The 22,186-nt window shown below is 40.7% G+C and overlaps 1 protein-coding gene across 3 annotated transcripts in view; it reads left to right on the forward strand.

Moving 5' to 3' along the window:
* Positions 1-22,186, forward strand: part of nphp4 (nephronophthisis 4) — a 433,219-nt gene that overhangs the window by 107,118 nt on the left and 303,915 nt on the right. For 2 of the 3 annotated variants that reach the window (XM_072244772.1, XM_072244773.1), the window contains exon 5: positions 14,139-14,294. The exons of the other annotated variant lie outside the window; for it this stretch is intronic. In XM_072244772.1, coding sequence (XP_072100873.1) covers positions 14,139-14,294 — 156 coding nt within the window. The remainder of the gene's footprint in view (positions 1-14,138; positions 14,295-22,186) is intronic. 3 annotated transcript variants of the gene reach the window in all.

Raw genomic sequence — 22,186 nt, forward strand, 5'->3', positions numbered from 1 at the left:
GGTGCATAAGAACTGTACATACCAGATTCAAAGTTCAAAGTAAAGTTAATATCAAGGTATGTATATATCACCACGTACAGCCCAGAGATTAATTTTTTTGCATGCTCAATAAATCCATAATAGAATAATAATTATAATTGAGTCAATGAAAGACTGAAAGCCCAAGTTGAGGCAATCTGTGCAAAGAAAGAAGTTATATTTATTGCGTATTCATTTATTATTATGATTATCACATAAAGAGTCCTTGAAAGTGAGTCCCTTGGTTGTGGGAACATTTCAATCATTAAAGTGTTGATTGAAGTTGTCCCCTCTTGGTTCAAAAGTCTGAAGGTTGAGGAGTAATAACTGTTTCCGAACCTGGTGGTGTGAGACCTGATGCTCCTGTACCACCTTCCTGATGGCAGCAGTGAGAAGAGAGCATGTTCTGGGTGGTGTGGGACACTGGTGATGGATGCTGCTTTCCTCCGATAATGCTTCATGTAGATGTGCTCAATGGTGTGGTGGGCTTTACCTGTGATGGACTGAGCCATATCCATTACTTCTGAGAATAGTGATTAGTGTAAATACTGAGAGACTGTTTTCTCAAGCTGCAAAATCTCAAAGTTGAGGTTGTAGTCTCGACACAGGGTATGGGCACTTTGGACTGAAGAGAGGGGAAAATTCTTGTATGCTTTTGGTTGTAGATGCTTCGCCAATGAGTATTACAAAGTGTGATAGGAGTGAGGGTTGGTTGGGGTGTATTATCTTGAGGCACAGGATCAGCCATGATCATTGAATTAGTTCAATACTCTATTAAAATTTTTAATGTACCTAAAGTTTTATTTCCACTTTTAGAGCTTTTATCATTGTAAGATAAAAGGTAAAATTTGCAGTGGAATATTTGCACTATTTTGTGGGGTTTCTGTTGGCATTGCTTTGATGGTCTCATCAATTTGTTCCATTTCACTCTAGAAAATTAGGTGTAATTTATTCCAGAAGTCTCTGTATGAAGTATAATGCCATTTAGGTCATTAAGTTCATTCAGCTTAAATCCATCTAATAATTTGGTACAGGTAAAGATGATAGAAATGTGGAAGATCTCCTTCTGCCCTTGCACACGAAAACATCATTTACTATCAGAATGTAGGAAGATAACGACTCAGTTTCCCATTTTTTGACAATAAAATGGGTGCTGCACATCATCCAAATATTCAATTTAATGTTAAATCTTACCAATGGAGGAAATTCCTTTTCCTTGTGTTTCCTTTTCCTTGCCAAGATATGAAACTGTGCTTTTCCAGTGGGTGGCAGTATTATCACTGAATCTCAGCACAGCTAAATTATGACTGAAACTTTCTCAGACTGAATATTCCTCCTTGACTACTTTATACTTTTGATTTTTATTTCTCTCTTTTGAATTTCAGCACATCTTTGTGTAGCGATTGTTCCAGTTTAAAGTTATGAATCTACTTGCAACTTTTAATTTGCAAAGGAGATTAAAGTTGCTCTCTTTCTTGCCTATGAAGCATAAGCAATGAAGTCTTAGATTTCAGTTATTTGTTTGTACCTTTCCTAATGAACCACTCTCTAATTTGAACTCTTGTAATCAAAAGGAAGTTTGAATACAGTATTACTTGGTGAAATTGCACATTTGAAATATGAAAACACTGAACATTCTTCCACATATGCACTAGGTGGCTACTTTAATATGTACCCCTGCTTGTTAATGCAAATATCTAATCAGCCTATCATGTGACAGAAACTCAATGCAGAAAAGCACGCAGACATTGGTAAGAGGATCAGTTGTTGTTCAGACCAAAAATTAGAATGGAGCAGAAATGTGATCTAAGTGACTTTGACAGTGGAATAATTTTTGGCAGCAAATGGGGTGGTATACAGCAAATGAAACAGTGTTCCTTTGGGATCAAGGTGAAAAACACAGTACCAACAGACATGCACGGTACAAGGCACATATCACATATATCAGATAGCTGTAAACATCTGGTTACACAAAATATATATATATGTCTCAAGTCCCTGAGAGATGTGTCCTGTGAATTGATGCTGTATGGGTGTTGTCCGTTCTTAGCAAAGCGCTGATGAATGTATGCATCAATGCATGCAATCCAGCTTGTCTTCCACTGAGTGACCACTTGAGGGCAGCACTGACAGTAGGTGCCAAGGGCCAGCCCCCAATCCAGCATGGATGTTGTGCCACACCACCTTTGGCATGGCCCCCCCTTGGACCGCTGCATCAACCGAGGCCACGCAACTCCCTCTGCCTTTGGTCTTTCCAAGAAATAAGTGAACCGGACTTGTAGTATTTTACATTACCAATGTCCAACAGGGTCTTGCAATTGCAAGAAGGAAGTCCAAGCCAATCACTCACAGTGAGGCTGCACACTCACTGCCTTTGCGCACTGACTCCAATGCCTTTGTGGCAGACGACAACAAGTCCAGCTCCTCTGCCAACAAGCAACTCGCTGATGGGGTAGACCTACAGTACTTGAAGGTCTTAATGTCCGGTGTTGTCTTGCGATTATAAAAAAGGTATTTAAAAAAGACAAAAACGTCTTTGCTTGACCCTGGAGAGGGAGCTGCATCTAAGTTCACTGCCATCTTACTGGAATTCTGCAGGTGAAAATGTTTATTAATGAGAGGTGAGAGGAGAATGGTCAGACTGGTTCAAGCTGACAGGAAGGCAACAGTAACTGAAATGACCACATGTTACGGTATGTTCGTGGTCTTCTGCTGCTGTAGCTTGTTCAGTATCAATGCATACTGAATGTATGTATTGAATTAGTAAACAATGTACAAGATTGCTCAGATGGTGGGTTATGTGGATTTGGAACGAAATGTTAATATAATAACCTATTGCAATAAATTTGAAAGAATCAAAATACCTTCATTTTTGGATTATGAAATATACCCAGAGCTGCAGAGGTGGACAATTGAAGTATGTTTTAAGTGAAAAGTTTGTTGCTTGCATTTGAGTTTTTGTGAATGTTAGTTTTATTTCATCTCTATATATTTTAATTGATGATCTTAGATATACAAAGCCTTCTTTCCTATATTGCCAATGTTTTACACTTTTTTTTCCCTCGTGTCTTCCATAGGATTGTTAATTCCACACCTGTTGACTTGAATATTGAATAATTTTAAGCAGCTAACAATGAATGTTTCATAACTGACACTGAACAAGTGCTTCCCAATGTAGCTGTGACTGGAGATAAAAAAAAATTAAGAACCTTGCAGATGTTGGCCTCTGGCTGGATCAGAGACAGAGACCACGTACAGTGACTACTTGTTTATTAACTGCACATATTAAATTACTTTGATTATACATTAAAGAGAAAGATACAAAATGTATTATTACATAACCTACTACTTTTAAGTCCATAAGCCACTTAACCCATTGAGTCTGCTCTTCCGAATCCACCTGCCTTCTCCCCATAGCCTTTGATGCCCTGACTCATCAAGAACCTATCAATTTCCACTTTAAATATACCCAATGTCCTGGCCTCCACAGCCATCTGTGGCAGTAAGTTCCACAGATTCACCATCCTTTGGCTAAAGAAATTCTTCCTCATCTTTAGCCGAAATGAATGTCCCTCTATTCTCATGCTGTGCCCTCTGATCCTAGATTCAGTCACTGTAGAAAACATACTCTCTATTCTTCTAAACCCATTCTTTTAAACTCCAGTGAGCATAGACCCAGAGCCATCAAATGCTCTTCATATTAACCCTTTTATTCCCAGAATCATTCTTGTGAACCTCCTCTGGACACACTCCAATGTCAACACATCTTTTAGAAAAGGAGCCCAACAATGCCCACAATACTCCAAGTGCAGTCTGACCAATGCCATATAAAGCCTTGGCATTATATCCTCGTTCTCATATTCTAGTCCTCTTGAAATGAATGCTAACATTGCATTCGCCTTTCTTACCACCAACTCTATCTGCAAGTTAACCTTTAGGGAATCCTGCACAAGGACTTACAAGTCCCTTTGTGTCCTTTGTGTCTCAGTTTTTTGTATTTTCTCTCCATTTAAAAAATAGTCAACACTTGCATTTTTTCTACCAAAGTGCATGACACATACTTCCCGACACTATTTTCTATCTGCCATTTCTTTGTCCATTTTCCTAATCTATCTATGTCTTTCTGTAGCCTCTCTACTTCCTCAAATCTACCTGCCCCTCCACCTATCTTCATATCATTTGCAAACTTTGCAACAAAGCTCTCAATTTCATCATCCAAATCATTGACATGTAATGTAAAAAGGATTGGTCCCAACATAGACCCCTTGGAACACCACAAGTCACTAGCAACCAACCAGAAAACACTCCGTTTATTTTCACTTTTTAACTCCTGCCAGTCAGTCGATCTTCTGTCCATGCTATTATCTTTCCTGTAATACCATGAGCTCTTAACTCGTTAAGCAGCTTCAGGTGTGGCACCTTTTCAAAGGCATTCTGAAAATGCAAGTAAACAATGTCCACTGACTGTCCTTTGTCTATTGTGCCTGTTATTTCCTCAGAGAATTCCAACAGATTTATCAGGCATGATATCCCCTTATGGAAATCATAGTGATGTTGGCCTATTTTATCCAAGTACTCTGAACGATACCATGATTGGAGTTACATTTGCAATTTTCCAGTCCTCTGGAACCATTCCAGAATCTAGTGAACCTTAAAAGATCATTTCCAAGGTCATCGAACTGCATGTCCAGTTTGATGCCAAACTGGGAGAAAAGTATTCACAAGGATCCATGAATATCAAATGGCTGTAAAACAACATGACCAACTCTCCCCAGTCTCTACCCATCAAATCAAGAGGGACACAAATTCGACTGGGCATCAGTGAAAGTCATGGCGCAAGCAAACTCCTGGCATGCAGAGGAATTCCAAGAAGAATGATTTTCCCTGAATAATTCTGTAAACAATCATGTAGACCTTAATCCTATTTATGAGCCAATGTGGGCAAAATTCCAGACCACAATGCACAAAATTTGCCACACAACCAATCAGCAATGAGATTTCCTCTCCACATCACAACCGAGTTTCTGAAATGGCAACCAATCAGCTGATTTATAAGTATATAAAGACCAAGCATTTGAAGGGCACACCACTACATTAGTGTATTGATGTCTCCTCGTATGGTGACGAAAAGTTTACAAGTGTATTGCCAAGATTGGAGAACAACTCAACCCAACCATCAACCACCTAAGCTACACATTTTCTGAATCATTTCCAACCCCAGTACCTGTCTCCTGCAACTTAAGGGTGACTGTCTCCTTGTAGCTTCTGTATGAATCAAAGTTCATCGAGCTGCAGTTCCAGTTTCTTAACATGGTCTCCAAGGAGCTGCAGCTTGATGTACTTCATGCAGATGCAGTTGGCAGGGAGACTGGAAGTCTCCCAGTGTTCCCACATCTCACACAAAGAACATACCCCTAACTCTGGGTCCATTCTCAGTGCACTAGCTACTGTATGTACTAGTAGACTAATAAAGAGGAAAAAATTCTTACTAGAAACTGACTTAGAACCTCCATTTGTATTTGCCCAAGCCTGTTCTTGCTGATACGTTGAGCCAAAGCCCAACCTCTCACACTGGTTCACTTCTACAATGACTCTGTTTATACCTCCCTTTATTTATTGGTTTAAATAAAACTCACTCCTGAGGAGACTTACAGTTTTCAAATGGCTCTCCCTCTGCAAGATGTTGCTCTCTCACTTGCTACTTCAAACAAGTGAAGTTATGTATATTAGGGGTTTGCAACATGATGGAACATACCACTAGTTTGGTGTAGGACTATTGGCATTTACCTCTTTTGAATACAGAAATTTCCAACTTGCCAGCCAGCTCCTGCTGACATTTTATGGCTGTGCATCAGAATTGCTACATTTAACAGCACTTGCACTTGGCAATGACCTTGCTGAACTTTCCCGAACTCATTCACTGAATTGATGAGGAAATCTATAGTGAAATAGTTTTCGTTTAAGTTATTGCATCTGACTTAAGAGCATTTTAAAATAATTAAAATATTAAGTGAATTAATCATTGTTAAATTTGAAAACTGTTCAACTTTTAACAAGTTTTGAATGGCATATTAGTCTAGCTGGTCATTGTCATCATGATTTCTTAAATGTTTCTTAAAAACATTGTTATCTTGTAATGTTAAAAATTTTAGTTTGAGATTATCAATATGAACAAGCTGAACATTTCGTAGCAACTTATATGATCATTGGAACTGTCTTGTTTGGATCCTGTCTTATCATTTACTGGACCTGCATTAGTAGAGGTAAACAACACACACAAAAAATGCTGGTGAACGCAGCAGGCCAGGCAGCATCTATAGGAAGAGGTACAGGCGACGTTTCGGGCCGAGACCCTTCGTCAGGACTAACTGAAAGAAGACATAGTAAGAGATTTGAAAGTGGGAGGGGGAGGGGGAGATCCAAAATGATAGGAGAAGATAGGAGGGGGAGGGATGGAGCAAAGAGCTGGACAGGTGATTGGCAAAAGGGATACAAGGCTGGAGAAGGGAGAGGATCATGGGACGGGAAGCCTAGGGAGAAAGAAAGGGGAAGGGGAGCCCAGAGGATGGAGAGCAGACAAGGAGTTATAGTGAGAGGGACAGAGGGAGAAAATAAATCAATAAATAAATAAGGGATGGGGTAAAAAGGGGAGGAGCAGCATTAACGGAAGTTAGAGAAGTCAATGTTCATGCCATCAGGTTGGGGGCTACCCAGACAGAATATAGGGTGTTGTTCCTCCTACCTGAGTGTGGCTTCATCTTGACAGTAGTGGTAATATTTGTTGGAGAATATGATTTTAATTATTTGCTTACTTTGTAGTTAGCTAAAAATGGTTATGACAATATGTGATCTCAGACTTTTCATGAATTTGTTCAACATGTCAAGATGTCATGTGAATGTGTGATTTGGGAGCAGGAGTAGGTCATTCATTGATCTCACCTGAACTGATCCTAATCTCAACTCTGCATTCCCATCAAATTGTGATAACCACTTATCCTTTATTTATCAAGAACCAATGTATTTTTGCCATAAATATGTTGTAAGGCATGCTTCCACTACTTAACGAGGAGCTCCAAATATTTGTAACACTGAGAGGGGAAAAGTAAGTTGCTTCATATCTATCTTAAATGAGTGAGCCCTTATTTTTAAATAATGGCCCCAGTTCTCAATTCAGCCACAGGAGGAAACATTCAGTGAGAGGAGAAGTGTCTGGTAGTGTGCACTTATTGCATTCTTAAACTAGTCTCTTTTCAGAGAGTGAAGTTGAATGATCCAATCAACTTTCCTAGATCTTTTCTTCCAGACTCCTGTTGGGAGCTGGTTCCTCCATCACTAAGTACATTCTGATTATTATTAACAATTTGTTAAATACCTCATCTTCAAATATGCAGACATGCCATTGTTAGGATGTGGGAGTAGGAAGTATAGGCAAATTATTCTTCCCATTTGTAACTGTGGAGTCTTGGCCGAATGTAGTTTCTAAACTTTTGCTGCTCACTATATTTACTGTAAAATTACTAAATTGAATAAAAATGGAATTTTATGATCTTAATGGATTATTCAGACCCACATTGACCAAGGGATTTACCCAAAATACCATTGAGAAAGTTTGCTTATTGATAACTTTTGCAACTTGATAAGATTTACTTGAACATAAATAGAATTATAAATGAAGGAGATATGCCATGACACTGACCTGCTATGAGAAAAGATTTCTGATGGAACATGCAGACCTCCATTTGGCTGCCTGTTGATTGTGAAGAACAGAAAATACGCATTTTTCATGATTATTTTAAAGTGATGTTGCTTTGCAGAAGCAGAAAGATCTACTGAAATGTATCCAATTTTTAACACATGTTTCTGTTAGTTGAGGTATTGAAATGGAAATGTCTTCAAATCCATGTTATTCATTTAAGTCCTGAAGAAGGGTCTCAGCCCGAAACATAGAAAACCTACAGCACAATACAGGCCTTTCGGCCCACAAAATTGTGCCGAACATGTCTTTACATTAGAAATTACCTAGGGTTACCCATAGCCCTTTATTTTTCTGAGCTCCATGTACCTGTCCAGGAGACTCTTAAAAGACTCTATCGTATCCGCCTCCACCACCATCGCTGGCAGCCCATTCCATGCACTCACCACCCTTTGTGTAAAAAAAACTTACCCCGACATCTCCTCTATACCTACTTCTAAGCACGTTAAAACTGTGCCCTCTCGTGCTAGCCATTTCAGCCCTGAGAAAAAGCCTCTGATTATCCACACTATCAATACCTCTCATCATCTTATGCAAACACGAGGAATTCTGCAGATGCTGGAAATTCAAGCAACACACATCAAAGTTGCTGGTGAATGCAGCAGGCCAGGCAGCATCTCTAGGAAGAGGTACAGTCAAAGTTTCGGGCCGAGTCCCTTCGTCAGGACTAACTGAAGGAAGAGCTAGTAAGAGATTTGAGAGGGGGAGGGGGAAATCCAAAATGATAGGAGAAGACAGGATGGGGAGGGATGGAGCCAAGAGCTGGACAGCTGATTGGCAAAAGGGATATGAGAGGATCATGGGACAGGAGGCCCAGGGAGAAGGAAAAGGGAGAGGTGGTAAAATCCAGAGGATGGGCAAGGGGTATAGTCAGAGGGACAGAGGGAGAAAAAGGAGAGGGAGAGAAAGAATGTGTGTATATAAATAAATAATGGATAGGGTACGAGGGGGAGGTGGGGCATTAGCGGAAGTTAGAGAAGTCATTGTTCATGCAATCAGGTTGGAGGCTACCCAAATGGAATATAAGGTGTTATTCCTCCAACCTGAGTGTGGCTTCATTTTTACAGTAGAGGAGGCTGTGGATAGACATATCAGAATGAGAATGGGATGTGGTAAAATGTGTGGCCACTGGGAGATCCTGCTTTCTCTGGCGGACAGAGCGTAGATTTTCAGTAAAACGATCTCCCAGTCTGCTTCGGGTCTCGCCAATATATAGAAGGCCACATCGAGAGCACCGGACGCAGTATATCACCCCAGCCGACTCACAGGTGAAGTGTCGCCTCACCTGGAAGGACTGTCTGGAGCCCTGAATGGTGGTAAGGGAGGAAGTGTAAGGGCATGTGTAGCACTTGTTCCATTTACAAGGATAAGTGCCAGGAGGGAGATCAGTGAGGAGGGATGGGGGGGACGAATGGACAAGGAAGTCGCGTAGGGAGCGATCCCTGCGGAAAGCGATGGGGGGGGGGGAGGGAAAGATGTGCTTAGTGGTGGGATCCCATTGAAGGTGGCGGAAGTTACGGAGAATAATATGTTGGACCCAGAGGCTGGTGGGGTGGTGGGTGAGGACAAGGGGATCCCTATTCCTAGTGGGGTGGCGGGAGGATGGTGTGAGAGCAGATGTGCGTGAAATGGGGGAGGTGCATTTGAGAGCAGAGTTGATGGTGGAGGAAGGGAAGCCCCTTTCTTTAAAAAAGGACATCTCCCTTGTCCTGGAATGAAAAGCCTCATCCTGAGAGCAGATGTGGCGGAGACGGAGGAATTGCAAGAAGGGGATGGCATTTTTGCAAGAGACAGGGTGAGAAGAGGAATAGTCCAGATAGCTGTGAGAGTCAGTAGGCTTAGAGTAGACATCAGTAGATGAGCTGTCTGCAGAGATAGAGACACATCCTCTTTCTTAATATCTACATGCTCAAGCTTTTCAGTCTGCTGTAAGTCATCCCTACAATCACCAAGATCCTTTTCCGTAGTGAATACTGAAGCAAAGTACTCATTAAGTACCTCTTCTATGTCCTCCGGTTCCATACACACTTTTCCACTGTCGCACTTGATTGGTCCTATTCTCTTACGTCTTATCCTCTTGCTCTTCACATACTTGTAGAATGCCTTGGGGTTTTCCTTAATCCTGTCCGCCAAGGCCTTCTCATTGGCTCCTTCTGGCTCTCCTAATTTCTTTCTTAAGTTCCTTTCTGTTTCCCTTATTATCTTCCAGATCTCTATCATTACCTAGTTTTTTGAACCTTTCGTAAGCTCTTCTTTTCTTCTTGACTAGATTTACAACAGCCTTTGTACACCACAGTTCCTACCATTCTTTCCGTCTCATTGGAACGAACCTATGCAGAACTCCACGCAAATATCCCTGAACATTTGCCACATTTCTTCCTTACATTTCCCTAAGAACATCTGTTCCCAATTTATGCTTCCAAGTTCCTGCCTGATAGCCTCATATTTCCCCTTACTCCAATTAAACGCTTTCCTAACTTGTCTGTTCCTACCCCTCTCCAATGCTATGGTAAAGGCGATAGAATTGTCATCACTATCTCCAAAATGCTCTCCCACTGAGAGATCTGACCTGCTGAGTCCCTCTAGCATTTTGTGTGTGTTGCTTCTTCGTTTACTTTCAGTGTTGATAGCAATGACAATTCAGATGCTTACCTTAAAGCGAATACCAAATCAATGTGTCCTACAGCTCATGGTTAACAAGTGAAGTCAAAGCCAACATCAAATCCAAAGAGAGAGCCTATAATGGAGCAAAAATTAGTGGGAGGTTAGAGGACCAAGAAGCTTTCAATTACTAACGGAATATCATTAAGAATATCATTAAGAAAGTAAAGCTGGAATATGAAAGTAAGCTAGCCAATAATATTAAAAGGATACCAAAAGTTTCTAAAGGTACATAAAGTCTAAAAGAGAGGCGAGAGTGGATATTGGACCACTGGAAAATGATGCTGGAGAGGTAGTAATGGAGGACCAGCAAATGGCGATGAACTGAATAAGTATTTTTGCATCGGTCTTCATTGTGGAAGACACTAGCATATGGTGGAAGTTCCGGCTGTCAGGGGTCATGAAGTGTGTGAAGGCACTAGGGAGAAGGTTCTTGGGAAGCTGAAATCCAAGCAACACACTCAAAATGCTGGAGGAACTCAGCCGGTCAGGCAGCGTCTCGGGAAAAGAGTGATGTCGACATGTCAGGGTGTGACCCATCTTCAGGACTATAGTATTTAATCTTTTAAATATCTTTGTGATATTATTTTTATGGCTGTACAGCCCTAACATAAATGGACTAAAGCTTAAAGAATTGAATTGGTTTGAACCTGCTTTTCATGTACAAACATTGATTTAACCAAAATACATCTCCCCAGTAATCACATTTAGGTAATTACTGTCTTACAGGAAACTTAAGTCCAAAGTATATTTAGTATCAAAGTATGTATACATTATATAACTTTGAGATTCTTCTCCTTGCAGGCAGCCACAAAACAAGAAACCAAAAAGAACCCATTTAAAAAAAGCAACACCCATTGCGTAGAGAGAGATAAAGCGCAACTCATGCAAACAATTAAAGCAAGCAAGTGTATTCAGAACGAAAGTGAGTCCAGAGCATGCCCACAGCCTCAGCCTCAGTCTCAGTTCATCACATAGCAGAGCAAAACATCACAGAGCCCGCAACTGCAAAGCCTGGAGCGGCCGACAGCCTCAGCCTTAGTGCAGTGAAGAGCACAGCAAACGTCGCAGAGCACTTCCATAAGTTATTATATTGTAGTGTTATTGCCAATATCAGTGGGCTCAATGCCAATTTAACAACAGAAATTGGACTCCAAGCTGTGACTACAACTTGGTCGAACAGTGTGGGTCATATTGCTTTGTTGTCAAGCAAAATGCTGCACTAGCAAGAAATTGGAACTTTTTCTGTTATTAATTACTTAAAGGACAGAACTGACATTGGGAGGTCTCACTGAACAGCTTCTCAAATTTAAGTTTAATTGTCGTTCAACCATACATTGAGAAAGTTTGCTTATTGATAACTTTTGCAACTTGATAAGATTTACTTGAACATAAATAGAATTATACATGGTCATGGGAGAATGTACAAAGTCCTTTCAGGCAGCAGCGGAAATTGAACCTGGATCGCTGGTACTGTGAAGCCTGCAAGTGATGGTTTTCTCATCCCCCCCCCCCCCGCAGTACTTTTATCCTTTTTCGTTGTGGGTGTGGTGAAATAGCTTGAATGAGTTGCTATGTAAATTCTGTAGCTACCGTATGCTGTTGCTGGAGGGAATGAGCGCTTGAGGTAGTTGATAGAATGCCAGTCAAATTGGCAACTTTGTCCTGGATGGCATTGTGCTTGTTGGAATCCTTTGGAGCTGCACCCATTCAGACAAATGGGAAAGTATTTTATCATGTTCCAGGCTTGTGTTTTGCAGATTTTGAAGAGGTTTTGACGTGTGAGTAAGTGAGTTACAGATTGGAGGATACCCAGTAAGTGATTTGCTGTTGGATTTATGTGGCTGGTCCAGTTGAATCTCATAGTCATAGTCATAGTCATACTTTATTGATCCCGGGGGAAATTGGTTTTCATTACAGTTGCACCATAATTAATAAATAGTAATAGAACCATAAATAGTTAAATAGTAATATGTAAATTATGCCAGTAAATTATGAAAAGTCCAGGACCAGCCTATTGGCTCAGGGTGTCTGACCTTCCGAGGGAGGAGTTGTAAAGTTTGATGGCCACAGGCAGGAATGACTTCTTATGACGCTCTGTGCTGCATCTCGGTGGAATGAGTCTCTGGCTGAATGTACTCCTGTGCCCACGCAGTACATTATGTAGTGGATGGGAGACATTGACCAAGATGGCATGCAACTTAGACAGCATCCTCTTTTCAGACACTACCCTGAGAGAGTCCAGTTCCATCCCCACAACATCACTGGCCTTACGAATGAGTTTGTTGATTCTGTTGGTGTCTGCTACCCTCAGCCTGCTGCCCCAGCACACAACAGCAAACATGATAGCACTGGCCACCACAGACTCGTAGAACATCCTCAGCATCGTCCGGCAGATGTTAAAGGACCTCAGTCTCCTCAGGAAATAGAGACGGCTCTGACTCTTCTTGTAGACAGCCTCGGTGTTCTTTGACCAGTCCAGTTTATTGTTAATTCATATCCCCAGGTATTTGTAATCCTCCACCATGTCCATACTGACCCCCCTGGATGGAAATGGGGTCACCTCAAGTCATCAGAATCTGTGGTTAGTGGTAGCCTATTAGATGTTGATATGGGGGATTTGGTGCTGGTAATGTCGTTAAGTATCAAAAGTAGTTCTCCCTTGTTAGAGATCTTCCTTGTTGAAGATGATTGTCACCTTTTGCTTTTGTGTCATGAATACAACTTAACTCTTATCAGCTCTCACTTGAATGCTGCCTAGGTCTTGGTGCATGTATGCATGCCAAGGGATGCTTGACCTGCTGAGAAGTTTTGAATGAAATTAAATGTTGTGAAATCATCCCTGCTTTAAACATCAAAGAAAGAAGGTGAAATAGGTGCATCATGCTGGGCTTAGGATGCTGCCCTGAGCAACTCCAGCAGTGATGTGCTAGGGCTGTGACAAATACTTTTGACAGTCACAGCCATCTTCTTCTGTCTGAGCTATGAGTCTGACTGCAGAACTGTTTTTTCTTTGATGCTCACAGACCAATTTTACCAGGACACCTTGATGCTACACATGTATATTTGCTGCTTTGATGTCGAGGGCAGTCACTCTCATCTCAGCTGGGGACTTCAGCTCTTTGCTCCAGTGTTCAGGCTAAGGCTTTGATGAAGTCTAGAGCTGACAAAATGTAGGTGGAAAAGGCAGATCACAGATGTGAAATCTTGCTTTTTTAAGGGTCCATTAAGTTGTAAGGTTTGCAATGGAAGAGTGATGGGGAGGTGAACTCCAGAAGTGATGCCTTTAGAAACTAATGCAAGCACTTGAAAATGTTTAATTACCTCACACATCAGTACATTGCACTCTGCCTCAGAAATTCATTCCGCTGATGTGACCTGATCATGCAGTGTATTTAGCAATATCAACTGGGGATGAGTTTCTAGGCAGCTAGATCAGTGTAATCCAGTTCAACACGAGAGGCTCATGATACTTAATCTATCTCTGTTGTGAGGGGCATACATGTGGGAAAAGTGCATGTGAATCTTACAATATGCACAAAGCTCTTTAATCTAGCAAACATAATTAATCTATTAGGCATAATTTGTGAGTAATGTTAGCTGGTGGTAAGAGGCTTAAAACAAACACTATGAAGCTAAATTTTTGTAGGCCACCATACTTTTTATAGTAGGTCTTATCTCATTGATGTATCTTTTATTTTTTTAGGAAATAAGTTTATGACATTGATTGAGGGCAGCACCATCACTTACTCATTATCAGTTCATCCTCCCCTGGTGGAAGTTTGTCACCTCATCCCTGAAAACCTGTTGATCTCAGGGTCAGAAACAATTCCCGGTGTGGCTGCACCTTCTGGACAGACAAGTAGGTAACACAGTAATTGAATTCACTGTTCAGGGACAATAACTAGAATCTGATGATGTCTGTAAAGTTATGTTGGGTTTTATTTTAATTAAGTATCTCAATTTTTTTTGCCAAGGACAATGCTTTTGTTTGAGGTTTCTTAATATACTTCAGTGATACAAACTCTCCCTTTCCCGTTTCCATGGTATCATCATCTATCAACCTTTGACCCTTCACCGCTTCCACTTGCCCCTGTTTCTTTGGCGCTAGGTTCTTGTTTCTTGTGGACTTCTTCAGAGACATCCTCACGCTGTTTCTTATGAAAATCACAAAAATGCTGAATGGCTCCAATATTCTCTTTTTTTTATCATAGATAGACATGTAGAGTTGTTATTTTCTAAATTTGTGAATTAATAGTACCCTTATCTCTGTGTCAGAATATTGAGGGGTTAAACTGCAAATGAGGAGCATGCAATCTAGGTAGATATTGCAGTGGGGAAACTATCTTGTAAATGGAAATTTTAATTTTCAGATTAAAATTTTTAAGTGAAACCCATCTATCCATTCAAATGAATGTACAAAATCCTGTCGCATTATTCAAAGAAGAGTTGGAAGTTCTTCTTTCTTGGCAACATATATCCCACAGTCAACTCTGCTAGAAGTAGATATGGTTGCAGTTATTAGGATATTGTGTGCTTACAGTCTGTGCTCTTCAGAATTATTCATTGAGTGTGAAATGCTTTGTAATGTCCCAAGGGTTTGAAATTGGTAGATAAATGCCAATTCTGTCTTTATTCTTCAAAGATTAGACTAGAATTGAGATTCTATTGAAACATAATGCCGATTGAAATCGCAATCTAATATTTGTTTCATTTTGATTTGAGAAGTTAGCTTTTCAGACTAATTAGTGATTAAAGATTATATTTTTGTCTGATTTATTAATAATGATAAGAACAAAGGGATTTAGGGATATATTTTACTTTTCCAACATCTTCTTCAGATTAGAGAAGTGCAGCTTTCCTCAGTAAGTTATGGGGAAACATGTAGGAACCAAATTACTTTTTTTTGAGGAGAATACATTAGAGGAGACTTCTAGTCTTATCAGATGGGATGTCTTTAAGGTGTATATTAGAGGACAAATTATTTCTTTTACTACAAGTATCAAGAAAATAAGCTAATAAAGAGAGAAGTGATTTAGCTAATCAGCTGAAACAGTTAGACCAAGAGTATGCCTTGGCTCCAGAACCTGCCTTATATAAATGATGTGTTGAAACTAAAACTAAATATGATCTCCTTTTAACTTACCCAATTGAAACCTAACTCCTAAAAGACAAAAGTCAATTTTATATTCATGGAGATAAAACAGGTAAATTATTGGCTGATCAAATTAAAACCTTTGTAGCTAAACAGCAGATTAAAGAAATATGCAAAGCTAATGGAGATAGGACAACTGATTATTTAGAAATAAACAATACTTTTAGAGAATTTTACTCTAAAACTAGAGAGTTTCAGCATGATTTTTGTGCAGTTTTCTGCATGTTTCATGTTGCTTTACATAATCTCCCAGCTGTGTGCTCAGAGCAGTCCACCACATGGATTGCCTTGCCCTTAGAGACATTTTTTGATCTCTTGAGGTCCTTAGTGGATTTGACTAATTATTTTGGCATGCATAGAAGCAGGAATGATGAGGCTGGAGCTCCTAGCATCAAACCATCAAGATTGGTGAGTGTATCTCTTTTAAGCCAGTAAGGTCTGAGTTCGTGAGCTCCTTTTGGAACAGCTGGCCATCCATGCTCACCTTGCTGCAGATTTGGTCCTTTTTCAACTCAGTGCAAATATCATCCAGTTTACTCTGTGATGCAGAAAAGCTTTCATATATCTAAGCTAAGTTGGTATCTTCTGTGAGGGCGGAGTGAACTTTTGTCCACTCACTTTTGCTTGGCATCCTCGACAGAGTGACTGGCGTTGTGAGAGTTTTGCTGGGGACATGTTCAATGTCATAACAGTATTGCATAAGCCTCATTTTGAACCTTTGCAGATATGGAGGTAAGTCATCCAAGTGTTTCAAGGTGAGGAGGCTGACAAGTGTCTTGTGGTCTGTTTCAAGTAGGAATATAGTTCCTTTCTAATAGCAGCTGAAATGTACCCAAGCCCACGTGAGAGCCAGAATCTGCTTTTCGATTTGGGTGAAACACTGTTCAGTAGCAGTCAGTACTCTTGATGAATATATCAGTTGTTTCCGTACAATATGCAGTTTTACATGAGCACCCCCCTAAGGCCAAAGGAAGAGGCATCTGCAGAGACTTTAGTTTGGATCAAAGAATGCCAGTGTTGGCAGGGAGATAAGCTATGCTTTAAATGATAAGAATTACTTCTCTCCTGTGGTGTGTCCCAGATTTTTCTAACATTTCTCTGAGAGACAAGGTCATGTAGTGGCTTTGTTTTCTCCATCAAATCTGAAATGAATTTTCCCAGCTGGTTTACCATGCTAAGGAAACTGCGGAACTCTGACACATTCGTAGGTTGTTCCATGTTCTGAACTCTTGCACTCCCTCTGAGGGCAGTTGGTGGCTCAAGAGCTTCACCTCCAACTTTGCAAATTTGGATTAGTTTTTGTTCATGCTGACTCCAGCCTGTTTCAGTTTATCCAAGGCAGCTTCCACTTTTTTGTCATGTTTCTCACTCTGAAGATGACGATATCATCCATGTGACAAACTATTCCTTCCTGTGCCTCAAATGGTTCATCCTCATCTGAAAGAAATCGGATGATGAGATGCCAAAAGGGAGTCTCTTGAAGGCATAGCATTCAAATAGTGTGATAAAGGTTGTGAGCTTCTGTGCCTCTGGAGCTAAACAGATCTGCCAGAACCCTGAGTTTGCATCCAGTTTGGTGAAGAACTTTGTTCCACCCAGCATAGCAGATGTGTGCTCACCAGAAGGCAGAATAAACTTCTCCAACCTGCTGCATTATTCAGTTTTATTAGATCAACACAGATCCTCACTGTGCTGTCTGGTTTGGGAACAGGAACAATGCATGCACACCAGTCAGTAGGTTCATGCACTCTAGTTATGATGTCAAGTGCCTCCATTCTCTCAAGTTCAGCATTGACTTTGTTCATCAATGAGACTGGTATATGCCTCACTGCGGTCAGAGAGTAGGGCATCACCCCTGGCCTCAGTTGGATAAGGTACAATTCTTTAAGAACTCCCAGGTCTGTGAACAATTCCAGTTACTTCTCCTGCCACTGAACATTGTTTAGTGAATCCAAACTTGCAAGAGGTTCAGGTTCTTGATCACATGTCGTCCCAGTAGTGGTGAGAAGAGTTTCTGAACAACATAGACATTCCCTTCTAACTATTTCTTATTTTTATGGATGGAAGTAGTAAACATTCCTTTCATACTGAGCTTATATTTCCCTGGCCCCATGAGCACTTTGTTTGTTGGGTTTAGTGTAATACTTGGTTTCTTCACCAGTTATGTGAATAGACATTCAGGGATGGCTGTGACACCTGTCACGGTGTCCATTTTGAACGTCACTGCCTCATTTTGCAACTGAGTGGCAGTACACCAGTCTTGTCTATTTCTCCAAAGAAAGCTCTCTCTTTGTCTGAATCATGGTCTTCTTTGACTTCCTGAAGAACTGTTTTTGAGTGACACTGGCTTTTTTAATGGCCAACTCAATTGTATTGGTGGCATTTCACTTATTTTGCTGGTCAGAGCCCTTAGACGTGGAATGGAGACTTGTAGCATCTCCTGCAGTTGGACATTTTACTTGCTCTTTGTTTTGCTTGTCTGTTTTGTTTGAGCTCTATTGTCATCTCTTCTGTAGCCCTTCTGACTGCACCCTTCTTTTTGTAAAGCTTCTAGCTTCTCTCCTTGAGAGTTTGACTGACTTCTCTGCCTTGTCTGTGTCTCTGTACACTTCCCCAGGCTAGTGGCCCACAGATTATAACAATGTATCCACCTCTGTATGCAGCTTGAAGGTGTTGCCTAGCAACCCTGGGGAGGTCTCAGCTCAACCTCAGTGCATACAGTCCAGGCTGATTAGTCCCTAGACACTTCCCATAGATATTTTATGTGAAGAAGAACAGACTTACTGCAATTTTTTTTCTTGTTGGGGTTTTCCTTTGGTCTGTAGCCTGAATTATATAACCATATAACCGTATAACAAATACAGCACGGAAACAGGCCATCTCGGCCCTCCTAGTCTGTGCCGATCTCCTACTCTCACCTAGTCCCACCGACCTGCACTTGATCCATAACCCTCTATACCTTTCCTGTCCATATATCTATCCAATTTAACTTTAAATGACAACATCGAACCTGCCTCAACCACTTCTGCTGGAAGCTCGTTCCACACAGCCACTACTCTCTGAGTAAAGAGGTTCCCCCTCATATTACCCCTACACTTTTGCCCTTTAACTCTCAACTCATGTCCTCTTGTTTGAATCGCCCCCACTCTCAATGGAAAAAGCCTATCCAGGTCAACTATATCAATCTCCCTCATAATTTTGAACACTTCTATCAAGCCCCCTCTCAATCTTCTACGTTGCAAAGAATAGAGACCTAACTTGTTCAACCTTTCGAATTCATCGATGATCAAGCACTTCCGACACCATGTTTTGTCGATATGAGGGGGAGTGCAGAGGGAGACACTCGGGTGGTGGCATGCAGGCTATTCAACTGAACTTTATTGATAATGCTGCTCAGTACAGTATGTGAACTCCTTCCATGTGGGAGTGGCAAACTGACTGACATAGGAATACCCCTATTAACTACCACAACACCTCCCTCCCCTTTTAGTTTGCTATGTCATTCAATTGGATCATTTGATAAGTTGATGTTGACATGAACTCCTTTTTCTTGCTTAATTCCCAGAAACCTTTAAGCCAGAAATAAGTGCATTTCAGGCTTGAAGGTACTCAGTGCCTCTGTCCACAGAGGCACCTGGAGTAGAAAATTCCAAAGATTCATGTCCATCTAAGTGGACAAGTTCTTTCACATCTGCTTTAAATGACAGATCCTTAATGTGAATCTATGCTCACTAGTTTTAGTTTCTTCCATGTGAGAGAAAAATATCTTCTCAGCATCCGTTCAATCGAACTTACCTCAGAGTTTATGTTGCAAAAAGATCACATCTTATTCATTTAACAAACACAAGAAAATAGGAGTAGAGTACACCTGTTGGCCCTGAAAGCCAGACTCACTATTAAAATGATTATGGCTGATCTGTCCAAGACCTTAACTCCTCTGAGTTCCTCCAGAATTTTGTGTGTGTAACTCCTCTTCTGTGTCAGTTCCTCATAGCCTTCTATAGTTCTGGTATTCAAATGTCTACTACCTTTTTAAATCTCCTCAATTAACCTCTATAGTCCTCTGGGATAAGTAATTCCAGAGGTTTATGTCCATCTATGATTTTATGAAGTCCTTCCGTTTTAGATTACTCCTAAACCTTATCTTTTAACCATGTACACCCATTTGAGATTCTCCCACTAGTGGAAATATCTCAACATCTCCCCTGTCATGTTCCCTTATGATCTTCCCTTAAGATCACCTTTGTGTAGAGTACCCATTTTAGAAATCTTGTGCTGGCAATATGGAGTGCCCACCACAGATGACAGATCTTAATTGATTACAGCCTTGATGTTGAGCTAACATAAGACACTGGTAGTCACTCATTCTACAATGACAGTGTGATGGTACCTGTTGCAGATGGTCCAAGTCTTTGAAGTTCAAGCAGAGGATCTCCACTGCTTAGTGGAGAATTTCTTGAGGTGTTAGTCTTCTACTTTTTTTTTTAACCTCAGATGACTCAAGATTGCATTAGTGGAGATAATAGTGACTTTTATCATTGCTGAAAGGTGATTCCTAAGATGCCTAAGTGATCCAGGTTATCCAGTGTTCTATTTTGGACCTTTAAAACTTTGGGTGTTATGATGCAGAGGTGGCGGATTGGCAGAAGTCCTTTGTCTTATTGAGATTTTGTTGTATGCATCAGAGAATAAGTCAACAGTAATTTTGAACTTATCCTTCGAGCATGCACATGGACAAGCATTATTTTCAAAAGGTAAGACCATATAGGAGAAGAATGAAACTATTTAACCCATCGAGTCTGCTTCATCATTCAAACATGGCTGATTTTTTTCAACCCCATTTTTCTGCCTTCTCCTTATAATCCCTATATCCATCAAATATTCTATTGATCTCTGCCTTAAATACACCCAATGACAACTTTCACAGCTCTCTGTGGCAACAAGTTCCACACATTCACTACCCTCTGGCTGAAAAAATCCTTATTTTTTCAGTTTTAATGGGCACATCCCTTTATTTTGCACTGTGCCCTTGAATCCTTTACTTTCCTACTAATAGAAGGATCCTCTGTATGTCTACTTTAAACGGGGCTTTCAGTATCCGGTGGGTTTCAATAAAATTCTTCCTCATCCTTCTGAATTCCATCAAGCCCAGAGGCATCAAATACTCTTCTTAGGTTGTTAAGCTTGCCATTTCTAAGATCACTCTTGTGAACCTCCTCTGGAGTCTTTCCAGGGCCAGCACATCTTTTCTTAGATACAGACTTCTGGAAGGTACAGTTGACTACTCCTCACTGCACATAAATGGCTCTGTGGAGAGAGTGAGGAGCACCAAGTTTCTGGGTGTGCACTTAATGGACGATTTCACCTGGTCCCTCAACACCACCTCTTTAGTCAAGAAAGCACAGCAGCGTCTCCTCTCCTCTTTTGGAGATTGAGGCAAGCAAGGCTCCCCGCCTCTCCCCCATTCTAATGATTTTTTTACAGCAGCACCATTGAATTGCAAGGAATCTGACTGCAAGACCCTATGAAGGATTGTGCGGACTGCTGAGAGGATTATCAGGGTCTCCTTTCCACGCATTCGAGATACTTATCAGGAGCGCTACATATGCAGGGACCCTGGCATTGACAATGATCCCTCCCATTCATCCCACAATCCATCTGATCCCCACTAACAGGCAGGAGGTACCGATACATTAGACCAAGGACTGCTAGGATGTGAACCAGCTTCTTCACCCAGGGTGTGAGACTACTGAACTCTGTAGCACCACCCAAGTGTCCTCACTTATGAAGCACCAGTAGCACTACATTTACTTTTTGACTTGTGTCGTAAATGTACCTTATGGTAGATGTCAATCTTCTAGGATATATATTTCATTATTTATTAACTTATGCACAAATGAGAGATGTGTTTGAGTGATGAACTTGCATTGGTTGTGATAATATTCCAAGATGTGCTCTGGAATTCATTAGTTCACAGTGTGAACGTTGACGGGAAGACCATCATTTATCGCCCATCCCTAATTGAATGGCCTGTGAGGCTATTTCACAAAGCAGCTAAGAGCCATGCATATTAGTGGATCTGGAGTAGTATGCAATCAAGACCCAAAAGGCTGCAAACTTCGTTCCCTGAGGGGCACTCATGAATCTTGAAAGGTTTGTACAATAATCTGGTAGTTTCGTACTTACCAGTACTTAAGCTAGGCTTCAACTTTTTAGACTACCCAGCTGTATTAAAATCTTATTTATGGATCAGTGATCCAGCATTTGGATACATTAGTGGGAACAGAGCAGGCTTTGCTGTATTTATACACTCATCGTGCTTATTTAACTTGGTATTAGATTCATTGCACCAAAACCAACAGGTAGGCTTTGAAGAATCTAACTCATGTTATTTCTGCAAATGATCAAATATAAAATTATTATATTTTCTGGTCAGTCAAGTGGGACTCAAGCCTGATAAATTTTGTGTTAAGTCACTTCAATTATTATGAACTGAAGAGTGCTTCATTTACACCATGACCAAATGCTGTATGTTTACAACCAGCAATTAAGACGTATGGGAAGTTTAAACAGAATCTCTGACAATTCTCTTGTTTGTG

The sequence above is a fragment of the Mobula birostris genome, chromosome 27 (assembly GCF_030028105.1).
Source record: "Mobula birostris isolate sMobBir1 chromosome 27, sMobBir1.hap1, whole genome shotgun sequence".
Taxonomy (NCBI): domain Eukaryota; kingdom Metazoa; phylum Chordata; class Chondrichthyes; order Myliobatiformes; family Myliobatidae; genus Mobula; species Mobula birostris.